Source organism: Pipistrellus hanaki (assembly GCF_964339955.1).
Source record: "Pipistrellus hanaki genome assembly, chromosome: 8".
Taxonomy (NCBI): Eukaryota; Metazoa; Chordata; class Mammalia; order Chiroptera; family Vespertilionidae; genus Pipistrellus; species Pipistrellus hanaki.
Genome location: NC_140510.1, coordinates 9,203,912 through 9,227,853, shown reverse-complemented (window position 1 = coordinate 9,227,853; position 23,942 = coordinate 9,203,912). Strand labels below are relative to the sequence as shown.

Below are 23,942 nucleotides of genomic sequence, written 5' to 3'. Positions count from 1 at the left end.
GTTTTAAAGGACGTAGATTCTGCTGCTTGTCATTCACACTTAGCTCATCAAATGCTGTTTCGCAAGAGGGGTCTGATGCCCAGGAAGCTTTGGAGTTTTCTCCTCTCTCCTCTCGCACAGTCTTATCGTAGGAAACGGTCTGGGCCTGCTCGGGGCCAGCGGGGTGGGTCACGTGCTGTTTTCTATGTCTAGTTTCTCCGCCAGCATAAGGGGGTGGGCTTTGCCAAGGAGCCCTGTGGCTGGCCTCCAGCCCTGCCAGCTGGACCTCCAGTGTCCCCGTGCAGGAAGCGCGCTTCTGCGAGCCGCAGGTGGAGGCAGGGGCTGGAGGGTGGGGAGGTGGTGGGAATGGCGGGTGCTGGAGCCGTCATCCAGCCAGCGGGTCGGAGTTACGCAAGCCGGAGCTGCTCAGAGAGCCAGGCCTCCGGAGGTGTCACAGGGCTTGGCCAGTGTTTTTCCACCTCCCCACTCCCCAGTCCCTGCATGTGCTTTGCTTTCTGGTGTCAACAGATGGTCGTTGGCGCCAATTCAATGCCAGCAGGAACCCCTAAGTGGTGAAAAGGAAACTTTATTTAGTGCAAAAGCTTGACGGTGCTATAGCTCTGCTGTGCAGCCGCCGAGAGCACTGCAGCGGGCTGTGCGAGGGCGGGCCCCGGGGCACCCGGGCCTGGCGAGGCAGCCCGCTCCGACGTGGTGCACGCCGCTCGGCCCTGCCCTGCCCTGCCCTGCCCTGGAGAGACACCGTCAGCTCCAGTAGGGAAAGTGGACTCATCCAGACAGAAGTCCCTGCGCTGGCCCTGGCGGTCAGAGGGGCACATCCTCGTTGGATGCGAGAGCCTCAGTCCTGAGGCTTAGCACCCCGGAACCCCTGCTGAGGGCTGGGAGCGGAGCGGCAGGGCGTCCAGGGCACGCTTTCCTCTGAGTGCGGTTTGGATGAGAGGCCTCTGCAGAATGACTGCTAGGCTCTGCATTAAAAAACAAAAAAACAAAAAATCCACCAGGAACCTTCTTAGTCCTCAGGGTTCCCATGAGGGACCCCCTTTACATCAGAGGGTCTCAGGAGCACCTGCCCAGCCTGTGGGGAAGGCAGTGGGCGGCTGCCTCGCTGCTCAGCCCGGAGGCCACGGCCGGAGGAGGGCCCTGGGAGGCCAGCGGGCAGAACTGGGCGGAAGGGCAGGAGGCGGCCACACAGACGTTCGCAGGGAGTGAGGAGCCAGACCGTGTTTCTGTGCCGTCGGGGCTTTTCCCGCCTGGACTGGAGGCTGTGACCGTCCGTCCAGTGGTAACTGGTTGGGGCTGTGGGTTCAGCAGCAGCCGCCCCAGGCCCATGGCTGCTGGGCACTGAGTGCAGCCGCTCTGAACTGCGACGTGTTAGAGGTAAACTATTATAACAGCGACTTTAAAGACTTAGCATAAAGTAAATAACACAAAACAACTTGTTAATGATTTTTATGTTGCTCACATGTTGGAATGATGATGTTTTGGATATGCTGAGTCAGTGAATTTATATGAAGACTGGAGGCCCAGTGCACAAAATTCGACCCCTTGGGTAGGGTCCCTAGGCCTGGTCGCCGAGCAGGGCCTATCTGGGCTTTCCTTTGTCCGCCTGCCAGCAGCTGGCCCCGCCCTGCCGCTGCCACTGCCTGCCATCTGTGCGGTGCTGCCCCCCACCTCCACGGTCGCCTCCCTCTGCGGTGACAGGCATGGGGTACGATCACCTGGGCCTCCCTCTGCGGGGTGATTGCTGGCCAGCCTGGTAGTCTGGGCCTCCCTCTGTGGGGCAATCATGGGGTAGTGGGCGCCCCCCCAACCAATCACATCACACCCGCCTTGCTGGCCTGGCGCCCGTGCATCTCGCAGCGTGGTCATCCGGAAGGTGGTCTGGACAGTCCTTCTGCTGTTTGGACCGTTGGTTGATTTGCATATTAGGGTTTTATTATATAGGATTACTGCCAGTTTCTTTTCGAGGTTTTTTGTGTGTGTGTGATTACCAGGAGATTTAAGACAGTTGGATGCTGAGGCCAGGGCTGCATTTGACAGTGGGCACTAAGAGAGAGATGAGTTTGGAGTAAGACTGTTTGAAGGAAAAGATTCCTTTAAGGAAACGGGTACCCCCTGGCCGCTGGGGCGGCACTGCCGGGCTCCGAGGTGCCTTTCGGAGGCAGCTGCAGTGGGAGGGAAGCTGTGTGACCAGCTGTCACAGCGGAACACAGCGCATGTGGCCCGAGTGCTGTGCTCAGAGGTGCTTCGGGCTGTCCTCCCAGCTGATGCCAGGCCCGGGTTTGCATCTGACACCGGCTCTGGCAGGCTCTGCCTCAGAGCACACCCTGGGCTAAGGGCTGCCTCCGCCAGCCCGGGGAAAGCGTCCTCGGTGCCTGGCGGGCCTCGGCGCCGTGGCCCTCAGGAACGGCAGAACGGCACAGGCTCTCGGCACTCTGGGGGCTGCGGAGGGCAGCGCCAGGCTGAGCTCCTGCTGGGCTCTGCAGGAAGGCCGGGGGCTGCGGAGGGCAGCGCCAGGCTGAGCTCCTGCTGGGCTCTGCAGGAAGGCCGGGGGCTGCGGAGGGAAGCAGTGGCGGTGACACGCCGGGACCCGTGGGATCCTCGTCTCCCGTGTCAGTGGCTTTTTGTGCAGCATCGAAGCTGCCAGGGCTGCTGGTGCACGTGGGCAGGTGAACTGTTGAGGGCGAGGGTGCTCCGGGGAACGCTTGTGAAGGTGGCACACTGACCCGCCTGCCTCTGGAACAGGCAGCAGGAGCCCGGAACACGGGTGTCACATCTTCTCCGGGCCCTCAGCCTGGGCTTGTGTTTGCAAGGTCATGTGGAGGTCTGCAGGGCACACCTGTGGAGCCCCAGCCCCAGGGCCGCAGTCTGCTGTGGGCTTGGGGTCCTGACTTCACTTCCTTTGGAACAAATTCTGTGGCCAGGACACTTCAAACGTGATCAGGCTTGGCCTTCTCTAAGGCATTTTGGTGCTAAGGTTTTCTAATGTGGGACCCCACTCGGCTACCCTGACCATGGGGCAGCCCGTTTCCTTCTCCGTCTCCTCTGGGTGCCTTTGGAGCTTCCCCCCCACCCCATCTCCCACCCCTGGCTGAGGGCAGGGGGTCGTGGAGAGGGCCTCTGGCACTCCCAGGTCCTCGCAGGGCTGGCTCTGCACAAGCTCCACACACAAGTGGGCTCAGCTCTGCTCAGGTCCCTCTGGTGTGGGTCCTGTCACTGCCTTCATTGCACAGATGAGGAAACCAAGGCACAGGCCGGCAGAGAGCATCAGTGATGGGGCCAGGCCTGGCCACAGTGTCCGCTGCAGCCCAGTGGCCTCTGGCCCAGGTCCCGTCTGCCTCCTGTGGCCTGTTCCCCACACCTTGGCCTCACCATCCGAGCGTGTCTCAGTCAGATCGGGCTGTGTAACCGAAATACCACTAACCGGAGGGCTGGGTGAGACCTTTTCTCTCCCAGCCCCGGAGGCTGGGCAGGGACCGTCCCGGGCGGCCGGGCTCCTGAGCGAGGGCTGCGGCCCCGGAGTCTGCGCTCCCAGGGCCTTGGGGCAGGTGCCGGCCTCACAGAGAGAGAGCACCCTCCCTGTGGCCCTGCAGAGCGCGGCCCCGCCTGTGCAGCAGCTGGCGCCGGCCGGCTCCCGCTCTTCCCAGCACCCATTTTGTCATGTGTTGTCAAGCAGCACCTTCTCGGGAAGGCCGGCCTGTGGCTGTGGGGTGGGGGTGCCTGGCGGGCCCCGGTCCCACCACGCTCTGTGTGGGGGCAGGACTGGCTGTGAGACCGAGCAGCCTGGGCCTCAGCCCGCGGACACCAGCCAGCTGTGACGCTGGAATTTCCTGTCTGATGTTCATTTCCCCTCCCCCCAGTGAGACAGCAATGCTTTTTAATTGCCCGCCTGTGTGCCATTCAGGATATTATTATTCTTATTGAGTGCTTCCTGCGGGCGGGGCCTGGGCATCAGCGTCAGCAGAGGCCTGGGAGCAGCCTGTCGGGGCGTGTTGGGGGGGGGGGGGTGCCATTCGCAGGCGGAAGGCCTGGCCCCCGGGAAGAGGCGCCCCTGGACTCTGGTGACTCGCGTGCCTCGAGCTCTGCGGCCTGAGCTGGTGGCCATGCCCCCTGGGAGAGGCCTGGCCGTCGGAGTCACCTGTCTGCCAGGTTTCCGAGTTGACTGAGGCCACCCAGGCTGGGGGCACGGTGCGTGCTGCCTCGTGGGGCTGCCCCAGCCTGGCACGCACCTTTGTTCGGCAGCGTGGAGAAGCTCAGGAATGGGGGCGCCTTCAAAGCCCGCGTTCCTCATGGTGCTCAGGCCCCCCCAGTCCACGGCTCAGAAGCTCCGACAGCTCGATAGTCACCGTATCTGCAGGCCCCGCGGGGCGTGTTTGCAAAGCTGCCGGCGATGTGGGCCTGAGAAGCGCCGTTCCTGCCTCCGGGGCTCACAGTGCCTCCCGTTACGGGCGCGTCATTTAGTTTCCCGGGGACCCAGGCTGAGGTGTTCTTAGTCCCATGAACAGGAGAGGCCTCAGGGTTCTGGCCACACAGCTCCGTGGGGGGCACCGTCGAGCCTTCTGGACTCTGTTCGCACTGCCTGAGCCTGAGGAACTCGTCATCTTCTCCCTTCCCTCGTCATCCTTCTCCCTGACCCTAACTCTAACCCTAACCCTAACCCTGACCCTGACCCTGACCCTAACCCTAACCCTAACCCTAACCTCCCTTCCCTCCGGGTCTCCCGCTCCGGGCCCAGCTCTGAGACCGCCTTCCCAGGGCCTTCCTGGCTGCTCCGGGCTGCGTGGGAATCTCCCTTCCTCCAGTCCAAGGCCATTCTGGCCACCTGTGCCGCGCGGACCCCACCCGCCACATAGGGCCAGGCTCTGCGCAGCTACCCTGTGCAGGAATTGCATCCCGTACTCGGGGTCCCCAGAGCACTCACGCGGGGTCCTCACCCACTGACCGAGCGGGAGCCTCAGGTGGGTTGAGAGCTGGGCCTTGGTGGTGGTCGATCCACAGGATTCCGGAGAAGGCCGAGGAGCTGGCACCGGGAGAGCCCGCAGCCTGTGGTCAAGGCCCTGTCAGGGCATCACGTGTCCGGGCGACGGCGTCTCCCTCGTCAGCCCTTCTCGGCAGCTAGCGTTGCCGTTCCGGTGTACCTGGGAAGCCTGCACTCCCGCTTCCCCGAGGCGTGGGGCTGGGGCCTCCCAGGAGCAGGAGAGAGCCAGGGTCCTGCCCTGTGGGATCCGTGACGAGCCCGCGTCAGCGCCTGAAACAGAGACGGTGACAGCAGGCCACCAGCTAGTGTCCAGCTGAGGGGTCCAGGCCAAGGGGCAAAAAGAAGAGAGCGCCCTCTCTTCCCACGATGAACAGTTCCCATCAGCTGAGCGTCTTCCCATCTCGTCCCTGAGGGTTAAACGGCTTGACGGGTGAGCAGGCATCGAGGGAGCGGAGTGGCAGGCTCTCTGTGGGAGGCCCGTCCTGCCAGACGGGCGCTTGTCAGGCCGTTGATCCCTCGCTTGCTGGGGGCAGAGCTGGGCTTGCTTAAGGCAGTTGGGTCATTATAGGGGTCCACCCTCTGGACCACCATCCCCCCGCACACCGGACGTGTTACCCTCTGGGGCCCGGTCACACGCTCTCTGCTTAAGCGTCTTGGCCACTGGCTTTGCTGAGGGCCAGTCATGGCTGCAGCAGGGGTGGTGTGGCGGGAGGACGGTGAGGCGGGGGTACGTGTGCTTTCATAAGAACATCATCCTTTCCACCGCGTTCATGGCGCTGTTGACTCGCCAGAACAGCCAGGCCCCCTGTGAGTCCCCTCACTGGCGTGTTGTGTCCTGGCCAGGGAGGACACAGACACTAGGGAACGGAAGGTGGCCCAGCTGGCGCTCAGAGGAGCTGGCCTGAGCCCCTGTGGATGGCCCACTGGGACGGGGCGGCGGTCAGCAGGTGCCTTTACAGGAGACTTCCTGCAGTGCCCAGCGCCATGACGGGGCAGCCCGCCCGCGCCCGCTCTGCCCCTCGGAGAGCAGGGCCTCCCGGGGGCACATAACCGCGGAGGCGCGTCTGAGTTCCTCTGATGCGTGGGGATCGGGGAAAGATCCCCCCGTGACTAGACAGGGGCCTGATTCACGTCTCCCCGAAGCTCGAGATCCCGCTCCGCAGACACTGGGACACGGGCACTGCGGCCGGTGGGCGTCTTCCTCCCTCACCGACAGAGACCCTGGCACACGGAGCTCTCTTCACTTGCAAGGAATTGTAAGTGAAAGGAACAAGGCCAGCTAGTCATTAATGGGCATCCTAAGCAGAGCCCCCACAGTGTGAGAGGAATGGGGGCCAACACATCTTTCCTGGCCCCAGCCAGGCCAGGCTAGGCCTCGTTTCTGCTTTCAGAGGCCACCTGGAGCCCATCCGGTAGCCATGAGGTGGCCTCGGCACCGGCCTCCTGCACGGTGGCCCCCGGGCCTGGACCACTGCCCGAGAAGGATGGGGACCCATGACCTGCTCTGGCCCTGGCCTCCTTCCCGAGTCCGCCTGCTGCACTGAGATGGGTGTGTGCTTCGTCCTTCCTCAGGCCGCCTGTGCCAGGACAGCCTCCTGCCTGTGCCAGGACAGCCTCCTGCCAGGGTACCTGTGCCGTCCCTCGGTCAGTGCTGGCAAGGCAGCTCTGCTCGCAGAAACCAGGGGTCTGAGCTAAGGCCTTCCTTCAGTCTCGATGGAAGAGACACGGCCCCTGGAGACCATGCTGTCCTCTAGGGACCAGACAGCCCAGGGGCTGGTGCATCCCCAACACGCCCGGCTCTCCTGGGAGACGGTTGCCTTCACCAAGCTCCCCTCCAGCTCCGAGCTCGCCCCCTGGCAGCGCCTCCGTGCTGAGCGGCACATGACTTCACCTGCAGGGAGTCCTCCAGCTGCTCGCACAGTTGCCCCGGTGTTTCCATGACCCAGTTTCCTGCTTCTTTGTCTGAGCCCCTGCTGACCCCGCCCACCCTCTCTGGCAGGAATTCGCCAGAGTCCTCGTGTCTGATGCGTGGGGACGAACTAGAGCCCGGCTTCCAGGGGAGCCCCCTCTCCCCCCACCCCCCCGGTCCCTTCTCCCTTCTCTCTCCGCCCTCCCGCTTACGCCTTCTCACTCTCATAGCGAGATCCTTACACCAGGGACACTGCCGTGGAACGCTGCCTCCCGGGACCACCAGCGAGGAGCCCTGGGCATTTAAACCGTAGCACAGGGAAATTCGGGGGGGAGGGGGAGAAGCCAGCATGCCGCCACCCTCGCTCTCAGACGGTTGGTGGGATCAAAACCAAATGTGCATTCCTTCGGTGGCTCGGGCACCCACAGAAAAGGCCCAGCTCAGTCGCTCCCTCTGAACTTGAAGAGCCGCGCTGAGCGCTGGCATGTGGCGTGTCCCCCTCTGCCCGGAGGATGCGGGCTTGGTTTTTGTTTAACAATGAAAACAGCGTGTGGGAGGGTCTCCTCCCACATGTCACCCAAGGCAGCTCTGTCCTTGTCCATCCTCTTGGTCCCGGGCTGCCCGCAGTGCCTGCTCGCGGGGCGGCCATGCGTCCCCCCGGGGCCTGGCCCAGCGGCCCGGGCTAAGCATCTGCCTCTGAAAGGTCCTCACGGTGTCGGGGACAGTCCTTGCTGGTCTGAAAGGCCCTCAAACCTCGGATGCTCCGGGTCAGCCTTCACCCTCAGTTTGCCGGGAGAGCGCAGCTGGTCCCAGAGACAGTTTTGGGGGCTGTCCTACAAGTGGCTTCAGTGGCAGGGCCTGTGGCTGGGGGCTGAGAGGGGGTAGAGGGCCACTGGGTCAGTGTGTTGTAGATACAGCAGCGCCTGCCAGAGCCCCTCTGAGCCTGCTCAGGGTCCCTCCTGTGGCCTGCTCTGGGGTCCCTCTGTGGCCTGCTCGGGTCCCTCTGTGGCCTGCTCGGGGTCCCTCCTGTGCCTGCTCATGTCCCTCGGGACGCCTTGCATGTCCCCGGCTGAGACAGGTGTGGCCCTTTCCCAGAGGCGCGGTGACACTAGCGTCAGGGGACGCCTCCCCTGGAAGCCGGCCTGTCTGGTAGGAAGGAAATCAGCGCTCACCCAGTCTCACTGTGCAGATGGCTGATGTGAGACCAGAAAAGGGACATAATTTCCTCCCAGGTCCCATGGTCACTATGGCAGGGCCCATCTGAGATTCCTGACCGATGCACGGCCAGCCCCACACCACGTGGCCCTGCTCCTGTGGCCTTTTGATTTCCTGCTCAGAACCCTTCTCCCCTCATCCCACCCCTGCCTCCTAAAAGGTCCGAGTCCTTCCCCAGCCAGACCAGGCTTGTGGGACCTTCTTCCCTGCCTCTCACTCCGCCCTCTGCTCCTGGCGCTGACACTGCTGTCTCCCCCTTGCACTCGCCGCCCCCCGCCTGGTGCACCCGTCCTGCGGGAGCCCTTACTCCCACCCACGCCCATCCCCTCTGCCCCGTGCCCAGCCCGTTTCTGCTGGCTTCGCCATCCTCTGACAGGATGGGTAATGGATTTGCTAGCTTGTTCATAGCTGTGTCCTCGGGAAAGCTGTCCGCTCTGAGAAGTGGCACCGCAGGCTGCTGTCTCCGCACTGCTCAGCTCTAGAGCACTGTCTGCTAAGAGCACGCCCAGATACCCGGCAGGGGACTGAATGCATAAAGGAATGAACTAAGGAAGGAGGGGTGCAGGATGAGTGATGACTGCTGCATGACTGCCGCCAGGCTTAGCCCCGGGCTGGGAGTGGACTGGTCCTCTCTGAAGCTGGGCAGGCACATGTCCATCTGCCCTGCGGTGTGGATGTGGGTCCTCGGAGACCCTGCTGCTGAGGGCCCCTGGGTGCTAGGTGCTGGCTGCTGGCACCTAGGGCTTCACGGGGGGAGGAGAGGCAGTGGAGCCACGAGCTGCCTGGCCGTTGCTCTCCTACGGCAGGCTGGCCACCCAGAGCCTCCGTGTGCCTCCTGGCGAGGAAAGGACCCGTGGAGCCATGGCAAAGGCCCAGGAGGCTGCGGGCTTCGCTGAGGATGAGCGCCTGTGGCACTTCCCCTGCCCGACCCGGTAGGGGCTGGGCCACAAGCTGCTGACTGACCTAGCACACCAATGCCTGGGTGGGCGAACCGCTAACACAGGTTCCCAGGCTCCTTCTGAGGACCCCAAGTGGTAACAAGAGGGGCGCAGGCTGTGGCCACAGCCCTGCTGCCTGTCATCCCTGGGCGTCGCTGCTTGGAGGGCAGCAGGGTGCCGAGGCCCTGCCCTGCCCCTCTGACTGGAGAAAGAGAGAGCCGAGCCGCTTCCCATGTCAGCTCCACAGCCATCACCAGGGACCCATCGAAAGGAGGGAGCAGCCCCGGCTGGGGCGTGCTCTGTGGATGGCTGTCCTTTATGCCTCTTCCCAGAAGCCCAGACTTCTCCCCACCCCCCCGACCCCCAACACACACAGGCATACACACCTATATACACAGGCACACAGGCACATACACACAGGCACACACATATATACACAAGCACACAGGCATAGACAGGCACAGGCACACACAGGCACATATGCACAGGCGCACACACACAGACATGCACAGGTGCATATAGGCACACACACAGGCACACACACACTCGCACATAGGCACACAGGCACATACACACAGGCACACATGCACGGGCACACACATGTACACAGGCACATACAAGTACACACACACAGGTGCACACACTCGCACATAGGCACACAGGCACATACACACAGGCACACAGGCACGGGCACACACATGTACACAGGCACACAGGCACGGGCACACACATGTACACAGGCACATACAAGTACACACACAGGTGCACACACTCGCACATAGGCACACAGGCACACAGGCACGGGCACACACATGTACACAGGCACACAGGCACAGGCACACACATGTACACAGGCACATACAAGTACACACACACAGGTGCACACACTCGCACATAGGCACACAAGCACAGGCACACAGGCACGGGCACACACATGTACACACAGGCACACAGGCACAGCCTGGTTTGGTGGAGCGGCAGGTCAGCCTCAGCGCACTCGAGTTCACATTTGCCTGGTGAACTAGCACGCGCACTTCATTCCGGTGGAGGCCAGAGCTCCTTAGCCTGAAGCAGCGGCGTTAACCCTGCCCAGAGGCACGTCTCCGCTCAGCTGCTTAGGCGGGGTGGGCGGGGTTGCTGATATCGCATTAAGGGACCCCCTCAGCCCTGTCGATGAAACCCTGGGGAGAAAAGGGGCACACGGCTGCGGGGGTGGAGAGCGGGAGCACCAGGATTTCTGGGGTGAGTGCAGCTTGGGGTTGCTGTGAAGACCTGGGAGTCGGTATTTGCGTAGTACTTAGAACAGGCCGGAAACTGTGTGCATTTGCTAAATACGGTGGGTGAGCAGGGCGGGGGCAGAGGCCTAGGCATTCTCCCTGCACAGGGCTGCCTCTGAGTGCTCCTTCATGCTGGGCAGAGGGAAATGCTCTGACCAGCTGTCCAGGGCCGTGGACTCTCCTCCTGGCTCTGCCATTTTCCAGCCCCATGACTGAGCTGAAATCGCCTTTGGCCTCCATTTTCTCCACTGTGAAATGGGTGCAATAACACCCACCCTGGCTGCCCCAGGGGCTTTCGGAAATGCAGGGAAACGGTTAACAGTGCTGGGGTTCGGTCTGCCTGGCCGCGTCGAGGAAACCATGTAGCCCTTTCCCGCGCCTCTGGAGAGGGGGCGCTGCTTCCCTGCTGGACGCCCCAGGGTTCCCGCAGCCCAGGGTGTCCCCGCGAGGACGCAGGCAGCACTGGCCTCCGCTTTAGAGGCCAACTCCCCTGTGAGTCTGGGTTGGGCAGATGGATTTAATCAGGGTAAGAAATTGGTTTTCTTTGTTCCAAGTCCCCGTGGAAGATGCCAGGATTGTGGAATTATGAAGGTAAAATTGAGTATGTAAAAACGAAGTTTAGAATGTCAAGAGAAAAGTTTCCTCTTGTTAGGAGTTCAGAGCATTCAAACCAAGTGTCCATCATGGGATGAATGGATGGCCAAAACGGGGTCTGCCCACCGCGCACGTGGGATCACGATGAGCACCGAGGACATGATGCTTCGTGAGGACCGGTCACGGAGGACCAGTGCTGTCTGATCCTACTCCGATGAGGGACCTGGAGGGTCACGTTCATAGAGACAGGAAAAAGGGTGGCGGTCGCCTGGGCCAGGGTGGGGAGGTGGGGGTGTGTGAGGGGCCCAGGGTTTCAGCTTGGGACGATGGAAAGGTCCCATGATGGACGGTGGGGGTGGTTGCACAGCGATGTGAATGTGCTTCCCTGTGCTGTACACTTACGCATGATTAACACGGGACACTTCCTGTTGTGTGGATTGGCCATAGTAAAGTCGGAGAGTGGGTAGTGTTTACAGAACAGCACCAGGGTCTGCACGTGAGCAGCAGGGTCTGTGCCTTCATTCGGGCAGGCCTGGCGGGCTGCCGCCCCACATGGATGGACAGAAAACAGCCACGGCTCAAAGGCAGCCGGCAGGTCCGCCTCACCGCTGGCTCCCCGGCCGGCCTCCGGCGTGAGGGAGTCCCCGGAGAAACCTCCATGTCTTAGCCCGTTCTCCAGTCTAACTGCTTTTTAAAGAGGTTGTTTTCCTAGCACCTGTAATTACGTTTGCCTCCAGGGCACCCAGGAATTTTTTCTTAATAAGCAAAGAGCATCCTGCAATTACCATGATGATTTGTGGAGGGCAGGCCAAGTGCAGACAGGGCTGACTCACCTCTGGAAACCGATGCTCACGCGCTGGCATTTACCGCTCTGAGCCGCGCCAGCGCGGAGGGTCAGTAATTAATGGAGAGCGCGGGGGAATTCACGTTCCCACACGGCGTCTGCCGGCGCGGAGCGGCCCGGCGCCCAGAGCTCTGGGCGCACGCTGCCGGCGTGGACACGTCACCCACACAGCGGGGCCGCGCGGCCAAGGCCGGGATGGGCAGCAGCCTGTCGGCTCTGTCAGCCCTGATTTGCGGCCCGGCCTGTAATCTCCCCGAGTTCAAAGAGCGCTCAGCTGCTTGTCTTTGTCAAGAGCGCGGTCGGGGATCTTTTATGTGAGTGATGTCGGTTCTCCGGCTGGCTTTGATTACTTATTCATCCCCTCCGTGGGTGTGTGATCGCCGGGCACCTCGGAGCCCCCTGTCCTGACTGCTTTTCCTCTGAAATTCATTGAATGTTAAAGCCCTTTGAAAATTGCTTTCCGAGGGAGGAGAAAGGTTTTGAAGTCCTGTCTCTCTCCCCCGTACAGTGCCGCAGCACCTCTTGCCGCCGTTCCATGCTCCCTTACCGATTGACATGAGACACCAGGAGGGAAGGTACCATTACGAGCCTCACTCTGCCCACGGCGTGCACGGGTAAGTCCTGCCCTCGGCCACCGCCTCGGCGTGCGGTCCCTCCGCACCGGGGAAGCCCCGGCCACCTCTCCTGCCTCCGTCTTGCATCTTGGAGTCCCCGATCTGCATCGTCACCTTCGCCACCCACGGGGGCACTGGCCGGGAGCCGAGCGGCTGTGTGGGTGGGAACGGACACCCAGCTCCCTCTGGTCACCTGAGAAGGGAGGCACAGCCATCGCCCCTCACCACTTCCAAGGCTGCCGACTGGCCTGGAGGGTCCAGAAGCAGCACCTGGGCTCTGTGCCCCGCCCTCCCCGGGGGGCAGTGGGAGCCCCTTCAGGCCAGAGGTCCCATCTCAGTATGCTGACCTTCCTCATGTGCTGCCCAAGCATAATCATTCATCGCACGCCCTTCCCTCTCTGAGGTGTCTCTGAAGTGTCCCAACTTGGACACCGAGTTACAGGGTCACCCCTCTTATAAAGAAAAGCTCCAAGTTATACTTTGGGGCCTCATCCTGCTCCTGCTGTGAGACCGCGGGTAGTGAGACCCTGTGCAGTCCCACTGCACCTCTTGAGGCCTGTAGCTGATGTCGCTTTTCTTGGTCTTTATGATCTGATGAACCATGCCCCATGTCTGCTTTTAGAAGAGAGACCGTGCTGCCCCCCCACACACACCTAACATATCTGCTGCTCCCACGCCTGCCCGGGAGGGACCTCCTGCACAGACCAGCTGCCCTGTGGCCCCTCTGGACCAGCCACCTCACCTGTCCAGGTGCTGTTTGTGGTCCCAGCACTCACAACCCTGCCACATGTTCCTGTGTCTCGGCTCCAGCTGCCCAGCCTGCCGAGACTGGGGCGCCGATTCCCACTGGCCCCGGCCCCCTTCTGGCATCTCCTTCAGATCCTCTAAGCCTCAGCGAGGAGCACCTCCTCCGGGCACCGGGAACAGCGCACCCAGTGGGACCTTCCCTGATCCCACCGCACTGCCACGCCAGAAAGGGTTCACGCCTGCCTCCCAGAGGCTCTGCCGTGGCTGGTACACACAGGTGCACACTCACTGTTTGCTGAGCGCACAGCCCTCCCTGCATCCCCTCGCTGCCCTCCCGGCTCCCAGCCGAGTGGAGGCAGCGAGTACTTGCTGAGCACTCACTGCGTTCAAAGCACTCACTGGTCGGGGCAGGTGACTGAGAAGGGCACAGTCCTCAGGTGACTCCTATTTCTGGGCACGCATTGCCTCCCCATGGCAGATCAAACCTGGGGTTTTTATTTTCTTTTTAAAAATACCTTTTGCTTTGGAATCATTTCAAACACGTAAAAACAGTTGCAAAAATAGTACCACGATTTCTATTGTACCCTTCACCACTTCCTCAAGTGTGCTATTAGCTAACGCCGGGTCTCACCCAGATCTGGCCAGGTGCCTGCTCGTGTCTTTTCTCTCTGGCTCAGGACCCAGCATTTGCACTTAGTTGTCTTATCTCTGTTGTCCCCTTTAACCTGGGACCATTGCTCAGTCTCTCCTCATGACCTTGGCATTTTGAAGGAGACAGCCCAGGTTCTGTACAAAACGTCTTCCTGGCTGTGTCTGATGTGGCCTCAGATTATGCGTTTTGGGGAATAATGAGAAAAGGGATGCTGGGCCCTTCCTGCCGGGGGCACGTCACGTGACACCTCTCATGCCTGGGATTAGCTGAGACCCCTTGGTTCCCGTGAGTTTCTCCAGTTTGAAGTCAGTCGCTTGGTAATGACCAGGAGTCGCTTTGGTAACGTGTGCACATCCTCCTCCTCATCACATTGGCACCACAGACTAACCTCCACGACGGCTCCCGTCAGAAACAGGAGGTACTGTCTTTGCCACGTGCTGCTTCTCCATCCCCGTCGCCCCTCCCACATTGATCTGCTAGGAAGCTACTGTGAGCACAGCCGTGCCTTCTCCCCCATTTCTCTTTTCCAAATAAATGCGTTGATGTTTGTGGTAGTCGGTGAGCTATCGCCTCTGGTGATCACTGTTGAGTGTGTTGTTCACATGGTCCCAGATTTGGTTGTCTCCCTGTCTTCCCACACGTTCAGCACGTGCTCTGGTTCTCATGGATCAGGTAGGACCTGCGGTGCAACGTGTGCCAGCCGCAGCCCCCCCGCACCTGGATGGAGGCGGTCCCAGCAGCTTCGGGGAGATGCGTATGTTTGGAGCAATGTCTCAGTTGGAGACATCTGAGAACCTGAGTCCCTCCTAGGAGGGGTTGGAGTTGCTGATTTTCTGCTCCTGAGACGTTGGGCGGCTCGGGACACGGATCCTGGGCACAGCAGGCCTGCGGGAAGTGCTTCCCTGCCGGTCCCAGGGCGGTCGTGGGCGTGCTCCGTGCTGAGAGCTCCGGGAGGGGCGCCAGGCAAGCCCCTCGCTGCAGGGGAGCATCAGGCTCTCCTCTCCCCCAGCTGATGGGAGAAGACCCCTCACTGGCGAATGCGATTTCTCGTGGTAACTCTGACCTATGACTGTTAAACACTTCCTGTTTTATCTCAGTCCTCTCAACAGCCCTGACAGTGCATTTCATGTCACCCCACTTTACAGGGGAAGGAACTGAGGCAGCACAGAGAGGATAAGCAGCTGGCATGAGGGTCACCCACGTGGGGTTGGGAGTTAGAAATCTCATTCCTGCCCCTGAGCCCAGCCCCTCGGTCTCACACTGGCCTCTCCCGAGGGCATATGTGTGACTCCAGGATTGGGCAGGTTCTGCCGAATCCACAGAGCACAGACCACCCTTGGCTGGGGCACTGCCCTCGGTCTGTGGTGCCCAGCCTCTTAGGAATGCAGGCCCCAGGCCCGGACCTGTGGAGTCAGCTCTGGGGCAAGGCCACGGTCTGCATGTACCACGCCTGCTGCGGGCGCAGGCTTGAGACGCTGTGCAGGCAGGGCCTGGCTGCTGAATGGGGGTCCTTAGTGCTGTCCCTCCCTGTGCCAGTGGGAGCTGTGGCAGGAGGTCACCCTGCGCCTTCTCCAGGCTTCACCGCTCACCAGCTCTGGATTGGACACAGGCCACGCGCCAACCCCCTACCCTGCACCCCGGGCCTGCCTCCTTCCTAGCCAGGGAGGCGCAGTGTGTGGCAGAGCACCTGGAGAAGCAGGTGGCGATGGCAGGTCGCAGGAGAAGTCTGGCCAGGCCAGCGGCCTGCAGAAACCGTCTTGTCACTCGTGGGCCCAGCAGTTCTTTCACTTCCCTGGATAACTGAAGAGCACGTATGAGTCTCATCCTGCTGCTGTAACGAATCACCTCAGTTAGTGGTTAACCAGGACAGGCTTGGTCTCGGAGCTCTGGAGGCCAAAAGACTGACAGGACACTGGTTGGCAAACTGCGGCTCAAGAGCCACATGCAGCTCTTTGGCCCCTTGAGTGTGGCTCTTCCCCAAAACACCATGGCCTGGGCGAGTCTATTTTGAAGAAGTGGCATTAGAAATTTAAGTTTAAAAATTTTGGCTCTCAAAATTTCAATCATTGTACTGTGATATTTGACTCTGTTGACTAATGAGTTTGCCGACCACTGGGTTGGGAGAACCGTTTCCTCCTGGAGAGAAGAGGTTTCCGTGGCTCCCAAGCCCCGCCTCCTTTCGCATTGCCTTTCTCCCCGCTCTGTCCTCAGGTGCCCGTCCTCCTCTGGCTGTTTTCTGCCTCTGCCCCCCTCACAAGGACACCTGGATTGCTTGAGGGCCCGGGACAACCCAGAACAGTCCTGAATTCCACTTCTGCAACGGCCTTTCCCACTGAGCCCCGTTCCCAGGGCCCAGGGCCCAGGGCTGAGGACGGGGACTCTCCGAGGGTCGTTCTCCAGCTCATCTGGGCTCCCCGGTCCCAGTGGCGAGCCCAGCATCACCACGTACAGAAAAGGGCGAGAAATGTGTTCCCTCCCTTCCCGATGGCCTGGGAGGTGGGTTACATCTGCAGCTCGCAGGTGCAGGCACAGGCTCAGAGGGATGCCCTGCACGGCCGCCAGGCCTGCCTCTGCTCCAGGGTTGAGGAGCCGAGGAGGGCTATTCCGTTCACACCCGGCCTGGCAGCAGCCCTGTTCGCCGCATCCTGCTGGCCTGGCTGCCAGGGCTCACCGTGTCCTCAGGACAGCGGGTCCCGGCCAGGCCACAGGGGACAAGGCCCGTGCTGCAGAGCCCGCCCCTGCCCCCTCCCTCAGTCCCAGGTGAGAACGGGACAGAGCTGGGGAGGAAAGCGGCCCGGTGGCCCAGGCCCTGCGGTTAGTGTGGGGAGCCCGGGGGAGCCCGATGCAGCGAGCCGCTGCTGTGGCCGCTCCCCCTCCTTGGCAGCAGCAAATGCGTCTAATTACACAAACGCTGCTCAGCAAATGAGGCGGTGTCGTCTCCTGTCAGCCCGCCTCGAGGCTGCTGCCTGCGCTCCATGCTCAGGCCTCTGTGCAGGCACAGGACCCTGGTCCCCTCTGGCTCTCGCACAAGGCCTGTGTGGCAGGGGCAAGCCACCCCTGCCCTTGGGGAACTGTTGTCGGGTGGCTGCGGCACAGGAAGGTGGGAAGCCGGGCAGAGGCAGTAACCACTGGGGGGAAGAGAGGAGGGTCTCCGTACCACAGGAAGGCCTTTGTCCTTTCAGCGGCAGGAGCCACCTTCCCTTCACTGAGGCACGGGCCCCACAGGGCTGCAGCGCTTGCCCATGCTCAGAGCCTCCCGGCAGGGAGCGGCCCTGCCCCTGGGTCCCGGGCAGCACCTCTTACCTGTAAACCACGGGTGATGGGGAGACAGATGGCTGGGGGTCAGGCAGAGTTCTCTTGGGACCCCACCTCACCCCTAGGACATGCTCCTGAGGCTCCGAGAGCCCTTTCTCGGGGTCAGAAGAAAGCCCGCCAGCTCCCCACTGCCTGGAGGCTGCCAGCAGGAGCGAGGCACTGTGGCCTCCTGGGCCCTGGCCCTTGGGAACTGGCTCGCCCGGTGTCGTGGGGACCCAGGCTGAGACACGGCAGGGCCTCGGCCGGACTGCCTGTTCCTCAGTGTCCTGAGCGGAGTGCAGGCTGCCGGGGCTCGGTTTGCTCGTGCGCTGGCCGGGAAGGTGGACACCCCGTGGTCAGGAGGTGGGGCTGACCTTCCGCTCACTGTGTCGCTTGGGTCCTTCCCATCCCAGCCCTGCCCGGGCCGCAGAGGGGACCCATCCCAGCCACTTCCAGCCGGAAGGTTGGAGACCATCTCGTGCAGCAGTCCTCACACCTGGCTGTCGGTCTGACGGGGTGTGTCTGAAAGACCCACATTCCTGGGCCCCTGCCCTAGAAGTTCTGGTTCTTTCAGGCTGGGGCGGGGCCTGGGAATCTGCTTTTTCGCAGGCTGCCTTGCTCATTCTGTACCCATGCTCGTGGCCCAATGATGGCTGTTGGCTATGCAGGGGCGGAGCCCGCAGGGCGTGGCTCCAGTGATGAGGACCCCGAAGTGACTCCCTGGGGTATTAAAGCCCCCTGTTCCTTTCATTACTGTTCCCACACCCAGTGCCCTCAAAATCGATTTTGCTCCCCCAACTTGCAGAAGGACGTGAGCATATTGGGGTGTGGGTTGGGGAGCAGTGGACAGCGACGTCTCAGCCGCTGCAAGGACAATCCCCTCCTCTCTCCTGCTGCCGGCTCCATTCCTGCCCCAGCCCCTGCCCAGATTCTGGACCCGACCACCCCTAACCACTCCCTGCGACCACCGACCACCGCCCGGAGCTGTGGCTGCTGCAGCGGGCACGGCCCAGGGGAGGGGCGGGCACTTGTTGGGACAGATGGCTCTGGGGCTTACCGCTCAATTCATGCAAAGTCAGCATGCTGACTCCAGTCCTTAGGGAAAGGGAGGGAATGCCAGCTGGTGGGTGTGGGCACCCACCTCCCACCACCATCCGCACACTTTGTCACACGTGCGAATTACCCAGAGGCCCCTGAGAGCGCTGTGACGGAGCCTGGCGCTGGCGCCTGCATGGTAATGGGGTGCTTAGCCGCCCTGTGTGCTCTTAAGGACGTCGTTTCTCTGCTGTTGCGGGCTGAGCTCCTGAGCTCCGGGCCGGGGCTTTGGAAGACGGCTTTTTCCAAGGTTAGTGTTCCGGAAGACGGCCCGCCGTCCTGAGCGTAGCGAGCACGTTTGTGCAGCCTGTGGCTTCACTGGCATTGTCCTGGGCGCGACAGCTCTGTCCCCAACCAGTCACCGAGGGGGGGAGGGAGGGCGCCAAAAGCTTGTGGGCATTTTCCTCCGGATTCTTGGCACAGCACACCAGGCTCATGGCTCATAGAGCACCGACTTCGTGTTTTTCAAAAACTGTCCTCCTCCCTCGGCAAAAGTGTGTTTTTCAAAAAACTGTGGGAAGATGAGACTTCCGAAGGGCGAGTCCACCTGGCTCCTGGGCCAGGAGGTTGGGTGGGCCTGGGGTCACCCACCAGGGCCTTATACCACCACCACTGCCACCGCCGCCTCCCCCCTCCCCCCTCCCCCCGGCTCCTTGCTCTCCTCTGTCTCCAGGGAGCCTTCCCTAAAAACCCACGTGGCCCACCACTCCTTCAGAGCAGCTGGACCACAGGCACACGGAGCCCGGAAACCCTGGGGCCAGGCTGTTTGTAGGGCCAGTGTGCCAACCTCCGTGACAGCGATGCGGCTCACAGCGATGTGACGGCCCTCAGACCCTCCAGGCAGGGCCTCCCCTCTCCGGCAGTGACAGCCTCCTGGGTGCTATCACCCCCTCATCGACACCCTGGGAGGAGGGGCACTGCCGCTCCGCTTGTTAAGCAGGGAAACCGAGCTCAGTGAGGCCGCTGCCTTCTCCGGCGACAGCCTCCTAGTAAGGAGCACAGCCGGATTGGAACCTGGGGAATCTGACCGGAGGCCCACCGCCCACCCCGAGCTCCGAGAGCCCGGCTCCTCAGCCCCGGGCAGGTGCGGCGCAGACAGCTCATCCATAATGGAGGCCGGCCTGTGAAAGTTTCATGAGGAGCGTGTCTGATAAGGCGGCCGCTCTTTGATCTTCGGTGAGTGCCGGCTTCGCGCAGAAGAGCGGCTGCCTGGCTCTGGGCTTCAGAGAGAGCCTGTGTGGCCAGCCCAGGGCAAGAGCGGCCTGGAGCAAAGCACACCCTGATGTGCAGAAATGAGGCAGGCCTGCGAGGAGCTGCCCGTGGAGCAGACCTGCAAGGTGGGCGGTGATGCGCTGGGCCCCTCCTGTCCCGCTCGGGCCCACCGTCTTGGCCATTTCCCACCCCACAGCCCGTGGATGCAGGCAGAACAGCGTGGGGCAGAGCTCACAACCTGCCTTTGTGTCCTGGGGCTGGCTGTGTGCCGTTCGTGAGACTCAGTGTCCCCATCTCCAAGACGGGGACGCAGCCGCACCCCACATGGGCGGGCGTGAGGCTTAGCTGAGTGTGGGAAGCATGCAAAGCAGCTTCGGGCACAGAGTGCGCGCCGGACAATCGCGTGCTTTTCTCCGTCTCATGTGGACACCAGCAGGACCCCATTTCATTCCAGGCACTCTGTTGGGTGCGGGCCAGTGGTACCATATCCAGTCCTCCCAGCACCTGTAATGTGGGGGTATTCCCCCCAAGTCTTAGAGGAGAATGCTGGAGGCTCCCAGGATTGAAGCGCTTCCCCGACCACTCGGCTAGGAGGCTGTCGCCCGAGAAGGCAGCGGCCTCACTGAGCTCGGTTTCCCTGCTTAACAAGCGGAGCGGCAGTGCCCCTCCTCCCAGGGTGTCGATGAGGGAGGCGATAGGACCCAGGAGGCTGTCACTGCCGGAGAGGGGAAGCCCTGCCTGGAGGGTCTGAGGGCCATCACATCGCTGTGAGCCGCATCGCTGTCACGCAGCCCTCACATGGCCACGGATTGTCGTTGGAGAGGAAGGGGCTTCTCAGTGCCCCTGTTAGAGCCACAGTGTCTTATCCCTGCCAGGAAGCATGGAAACGGAACAGTAATGACCCCGGAGGAAGGAGTCACTAATGGTGAAACTGCAAGGGTTGGTGGGGCAGATTGAGGTGGGGTCTCCCCGCTGCACATGTCCAGGTTGTCCACTCGAGGGAGAAGCCAGCACCAGGGCCCAGAGAGCACTAATTCACTCGGCTAAGTCGTGGTTGCAGGATTGATCTGTCCCAGGCGCTGTCGCTCAGGGTCACTGCTGCCAGCCTGAGCCCAGTGTGTGCGGAATGCGGGAGCAGTGCCTGCGTGGCCCAGGCCTCGGCGTTGCCGCCGGCACCACTGCGTAGACAGCTCGCCCCCGCGCCCGAAGGCACACCCTCTCCATCCAGGAGCTGCACTTCTGAAATGTGAACTTGACCTGCCCCGCCCAAGCAAGGTAGAAAGATTATAATAGTTGTTGCCTAACTCCCGGGGCCGTTCCCATGGCCATGCCAGCCCAATGCGTGTGGTCGCCAGCCTGGGCCAGGTGCTGGGTGGGATGCAGGCCGAGGGAGCACGAGGATCTCCGGGCTGGGAGGGGCTGGGAAGAAATTGGGCCGGAACCGGGTGGTGTGCGGGGGCGGGAACAGGGAGCCCAGAGCACAGGAAACAAGGATGGGCTGCCGCTCTCCCTCCCCCACAGCCGGCGGCACTGCCTGTGCGGGTTGTCCCTGCTGCGAGCCAGTGTGAGAGATCACACACCAATGGCCCCAACTGGGAGCGTGTTGAGGTCGGCAGCACCCCGCTCCAGCCTGTTTGGAGTTGTCCAGAGCCGGCCAGGCCGAGCGGAGGGCTCTCAGTGCGCGGAGTGCTCCCTAGGGGCCCTCCCTCCCATGGGCCTCTGCTCACTGCCCCCAGCCCCCGGCCCCATACCCCACTCCGACCTGGGGCGCCCCGTCCGGCGCCCGACGTCTGCCCTGTGACACAGGAAACTGACTTTCTGGAAGGTTCCACTCAGCTGTGCTCAGCCAAGGGCTGCTCTTCCAGACAAAGGCCCCTCATTGGTGGAGGTCAGCCCCGGCCACAGGTCACTGCGGAGGGCAATCGGACCAGCTCCCCCAGGGCCCTTCCCGGCCAGCCCGTTCCTGCCGCCCCCACCCCGCTCACACCGTCCTCACTTCCCTGGAGAAAAGGACTCCAGGACACTTCCTCTTGTTTTTCGCTTTCGGTTTTTATGCTTGAAAAGCTGATAACCTTCCAATCTTCCTGCTCCGAGGGGGGTGGGGGTGTGATAAAGGGTGGGCGATTGAATTAACCCCGTTGCCCGTGTGGCTAGATCTTAACCAAGTCCAGCTGTGTGACCTCCTTTGTAGGCGCAACTTTATAACCTAATTTCCCTACGAAAACATCAGTGTTTACTTAGAGAGAAATCTGCTCTTTGTCAACTGGAAACAGTGATTTCTTTATTGCGGCTCTCCGCGGGGCCTGACGGCCCAGAGCTGGCACTCAGCGCGGGCCGGCGAGTGTGCGGGCTGTGACGGGATCGGGGTGAGCCGAGGGTCGGCGGACTGATGTGCACAGATGTGTGTCGGTCACAGAGCGGGCCCGGTGCGGCTGGGCTGCCCAGAAGGGAGCCTGGGCGGCAGAGAGCTGGCGCGGCCAAGATGAGGCCAGGTGACGAGGAGGCACCCGCCGAACCCTCCCGCACACGCCCTCCAGCCCCGCCCGCACACGTTCCCAACCAGCCCTCTGACCACTCACCCCCACCCGGAACCCGTCCACTCCGCCAGCTGCTCCCCAAAGCCAGCTTCCACCCCGCTAGGCTTTTTTAAAAATGTGGTCGCATTAAATGCCAACGACGTACAAAAGAATAGCAGAGCCTGGTGAAGATGAAGGACACGCATCCTCGTGCCCGGCCCAGCCCTGGCCTAGGGCTGTGGCAGCACCGTGGGCCCCGGGTGCCCTCTGCCGCCGGCCCAGCCTCTTCGTCCCCAGCTCTGGGTCTGGGGCTGGTCCCCCGGCCGCTGTGGCGTCTGCCAGTAGGTGAGGCCCCAGCAGCGCGCTGTTCAGTTTTGCCGGGGGCTGTACGGAAACTGGATCACTGCAGTGTGTCCTGCTTTCCCGCCACGCAGCTCCTCCTGCAGATCCGCCCGCCGGTGCCCGGGATCCCACTCGTTAGGCTCGCTGCTCTGTGCCGGCAGGCCGCCATGGTGCTGCTGTCCCACCTCCAGGCCCCACCAGCGTCTGGGAGACAGAGGTGTTGGCGTTTTAACCCTCCCAGACGTGCCAGGCCTCTGCCGGCTTCGCTGACCTCACCCCTCCAGCAGGGCGGGAGGGCTCAGCTCCCTCCACCTCCTTGTAACCAGGATGACGTCATCAACATTTACATTTTTGCCAAAGTGGCATCTCCCTGTGATTCTAATTTTCTGCTTCCCTTACTACTAAGAAGCTGAGCATCCTTTATTTATTGGCCGATAATGTTTCCTTCTTGTGAAATGCCTGTCCACAATCTTGGCCATTTGTCTATGGAGTTGTCATTTTCCCATCCATTTGAATTAAGCATTTTATGTTGTAAGACTGTGCATTCCATGATTAGTTATATGCGTCACAAATAACCTCTCCTCTCGCTGGGTGCAGAGAAGTTCCTGTTGTAACGTAGCTCATGCTATCGACACTTGCTTTAGGATTTTCTCCACACCTTCTCCTCCCGCCCAGCTGTCTGGTCAGAGCTTCAGCCCTGGGCTCTGTTAGCTGTTCTCCAATATGACCTGCCCTGTGCTCAGCTCTTCTCTGGTCTCTGAACACCAGGCCTGCACCACTCAGGCCTGCTTTCTGTTCTTCTCTAAGAGCCTGGGCCCCGCTCAGATGCCGCCTCCTTCTGGAAGCCTTCTCAGATTGCCCCAGCAAAGTGGATGAATGCTTCCCTCCACCCTTCACTGTGTCAGCACCCTTTGTTCTGTTTGCAAGCTGCGGTCAGTGTCCACACTCTCTTCATAACCCACAGTCCCAGCACGCTGAGTTTTGTCAGGGTAACCAGGTGGACCAGAGGCTTGGGGGCTGTAATTCCCTGAGCCCCTGAGCTCCTGGCTGGTCCTGGGGCACCTGCTCAGCAGTAGCATCATCACACCCTGGTAGCTTGTCCTCCCCACAGCCTCACGGACACTCAGGAGCTCTGCTGAGATCTGTACACGTGTAGCTTCAGGGTGGATCCGGGGAATGTGGGGTGACACTCCCGTTGCTGCACTTGTCAGACAGGTTTGTGACCACCTGCCCAGCTTCCTGAGTGTGGAGCCTCGCTGGGTCTCCCTCGGACCCCAGCCTGCCCCAGTGCATCCGCGGCTGTGCTGAGTGAGGGAGCACCGGGTGAACCTACGCCGAGCAGTGAGTGGAGGGGCGGGGTGCTCTCCGGGGTGCCTGCCTACTGGTTATGCGCCTCCTCCACCCAATGGCAGCCAGTCCCGGAGCAACAAGCGAGCTGGGCTCGGGCTGGGTGGGAGCAGCTCTCCGGTGCTTTCCGGAAGAATTCACTTACATCTTGCACTGGTAGACCCTGAGTATGTTTTTAAAAGGGCTTGATTTCTGGAACTTTTAAAATTAATCTCTGGAAAACGTGGAAGCAGCTCGCTTCAGTTCCACACATCAAACAAAACCCCCAGAACCAAAACCCTGGAAGAGGAGCCAGATCCGCCAGGGAGCTCGGCGGAGCTGTTGTCTGTCTGCTGGTGGGCCTGTGGCATCAGGCACTGCCCGGCTGCGGG

The 23,942-nt window shown here is 61.6% G+C and overlaps 1 protein-coding gene across 5 annotated transcripts in view; it reads left to right on the top strand.

Moving 5' to 3' along the window:
* The window catches only part of GLI2 (GLI family zinc finger 2), a 209,244-nt gene that overhangs the window by 148,053 nt on the left and 37,249 nt on the right, over positions 1 to 23,942 (top strand). For 4 of the 5 annotated variants that reach the window (XM_084892197.1, XM_084892196.1, XM_084892200.1 and 1 more), the window contains one exon: positions 12,261 to 12,366. The exons of the other annotated variant lie outside the window; for it this stretch is intronic. In XM_084892197.1, the coding sequence (XP_084748323.1) occupies positions 12,308 to 12,366 (59 nt within the window). In that variant the 5' untranslated portion in view covers positions 12,261 to 12,307. The remainder of the gene's footprint in view (positions 1 to 12,260; positions 12,367 to 23,942) is intronic. 5 annotated transcript variants of the gene reach the window in all.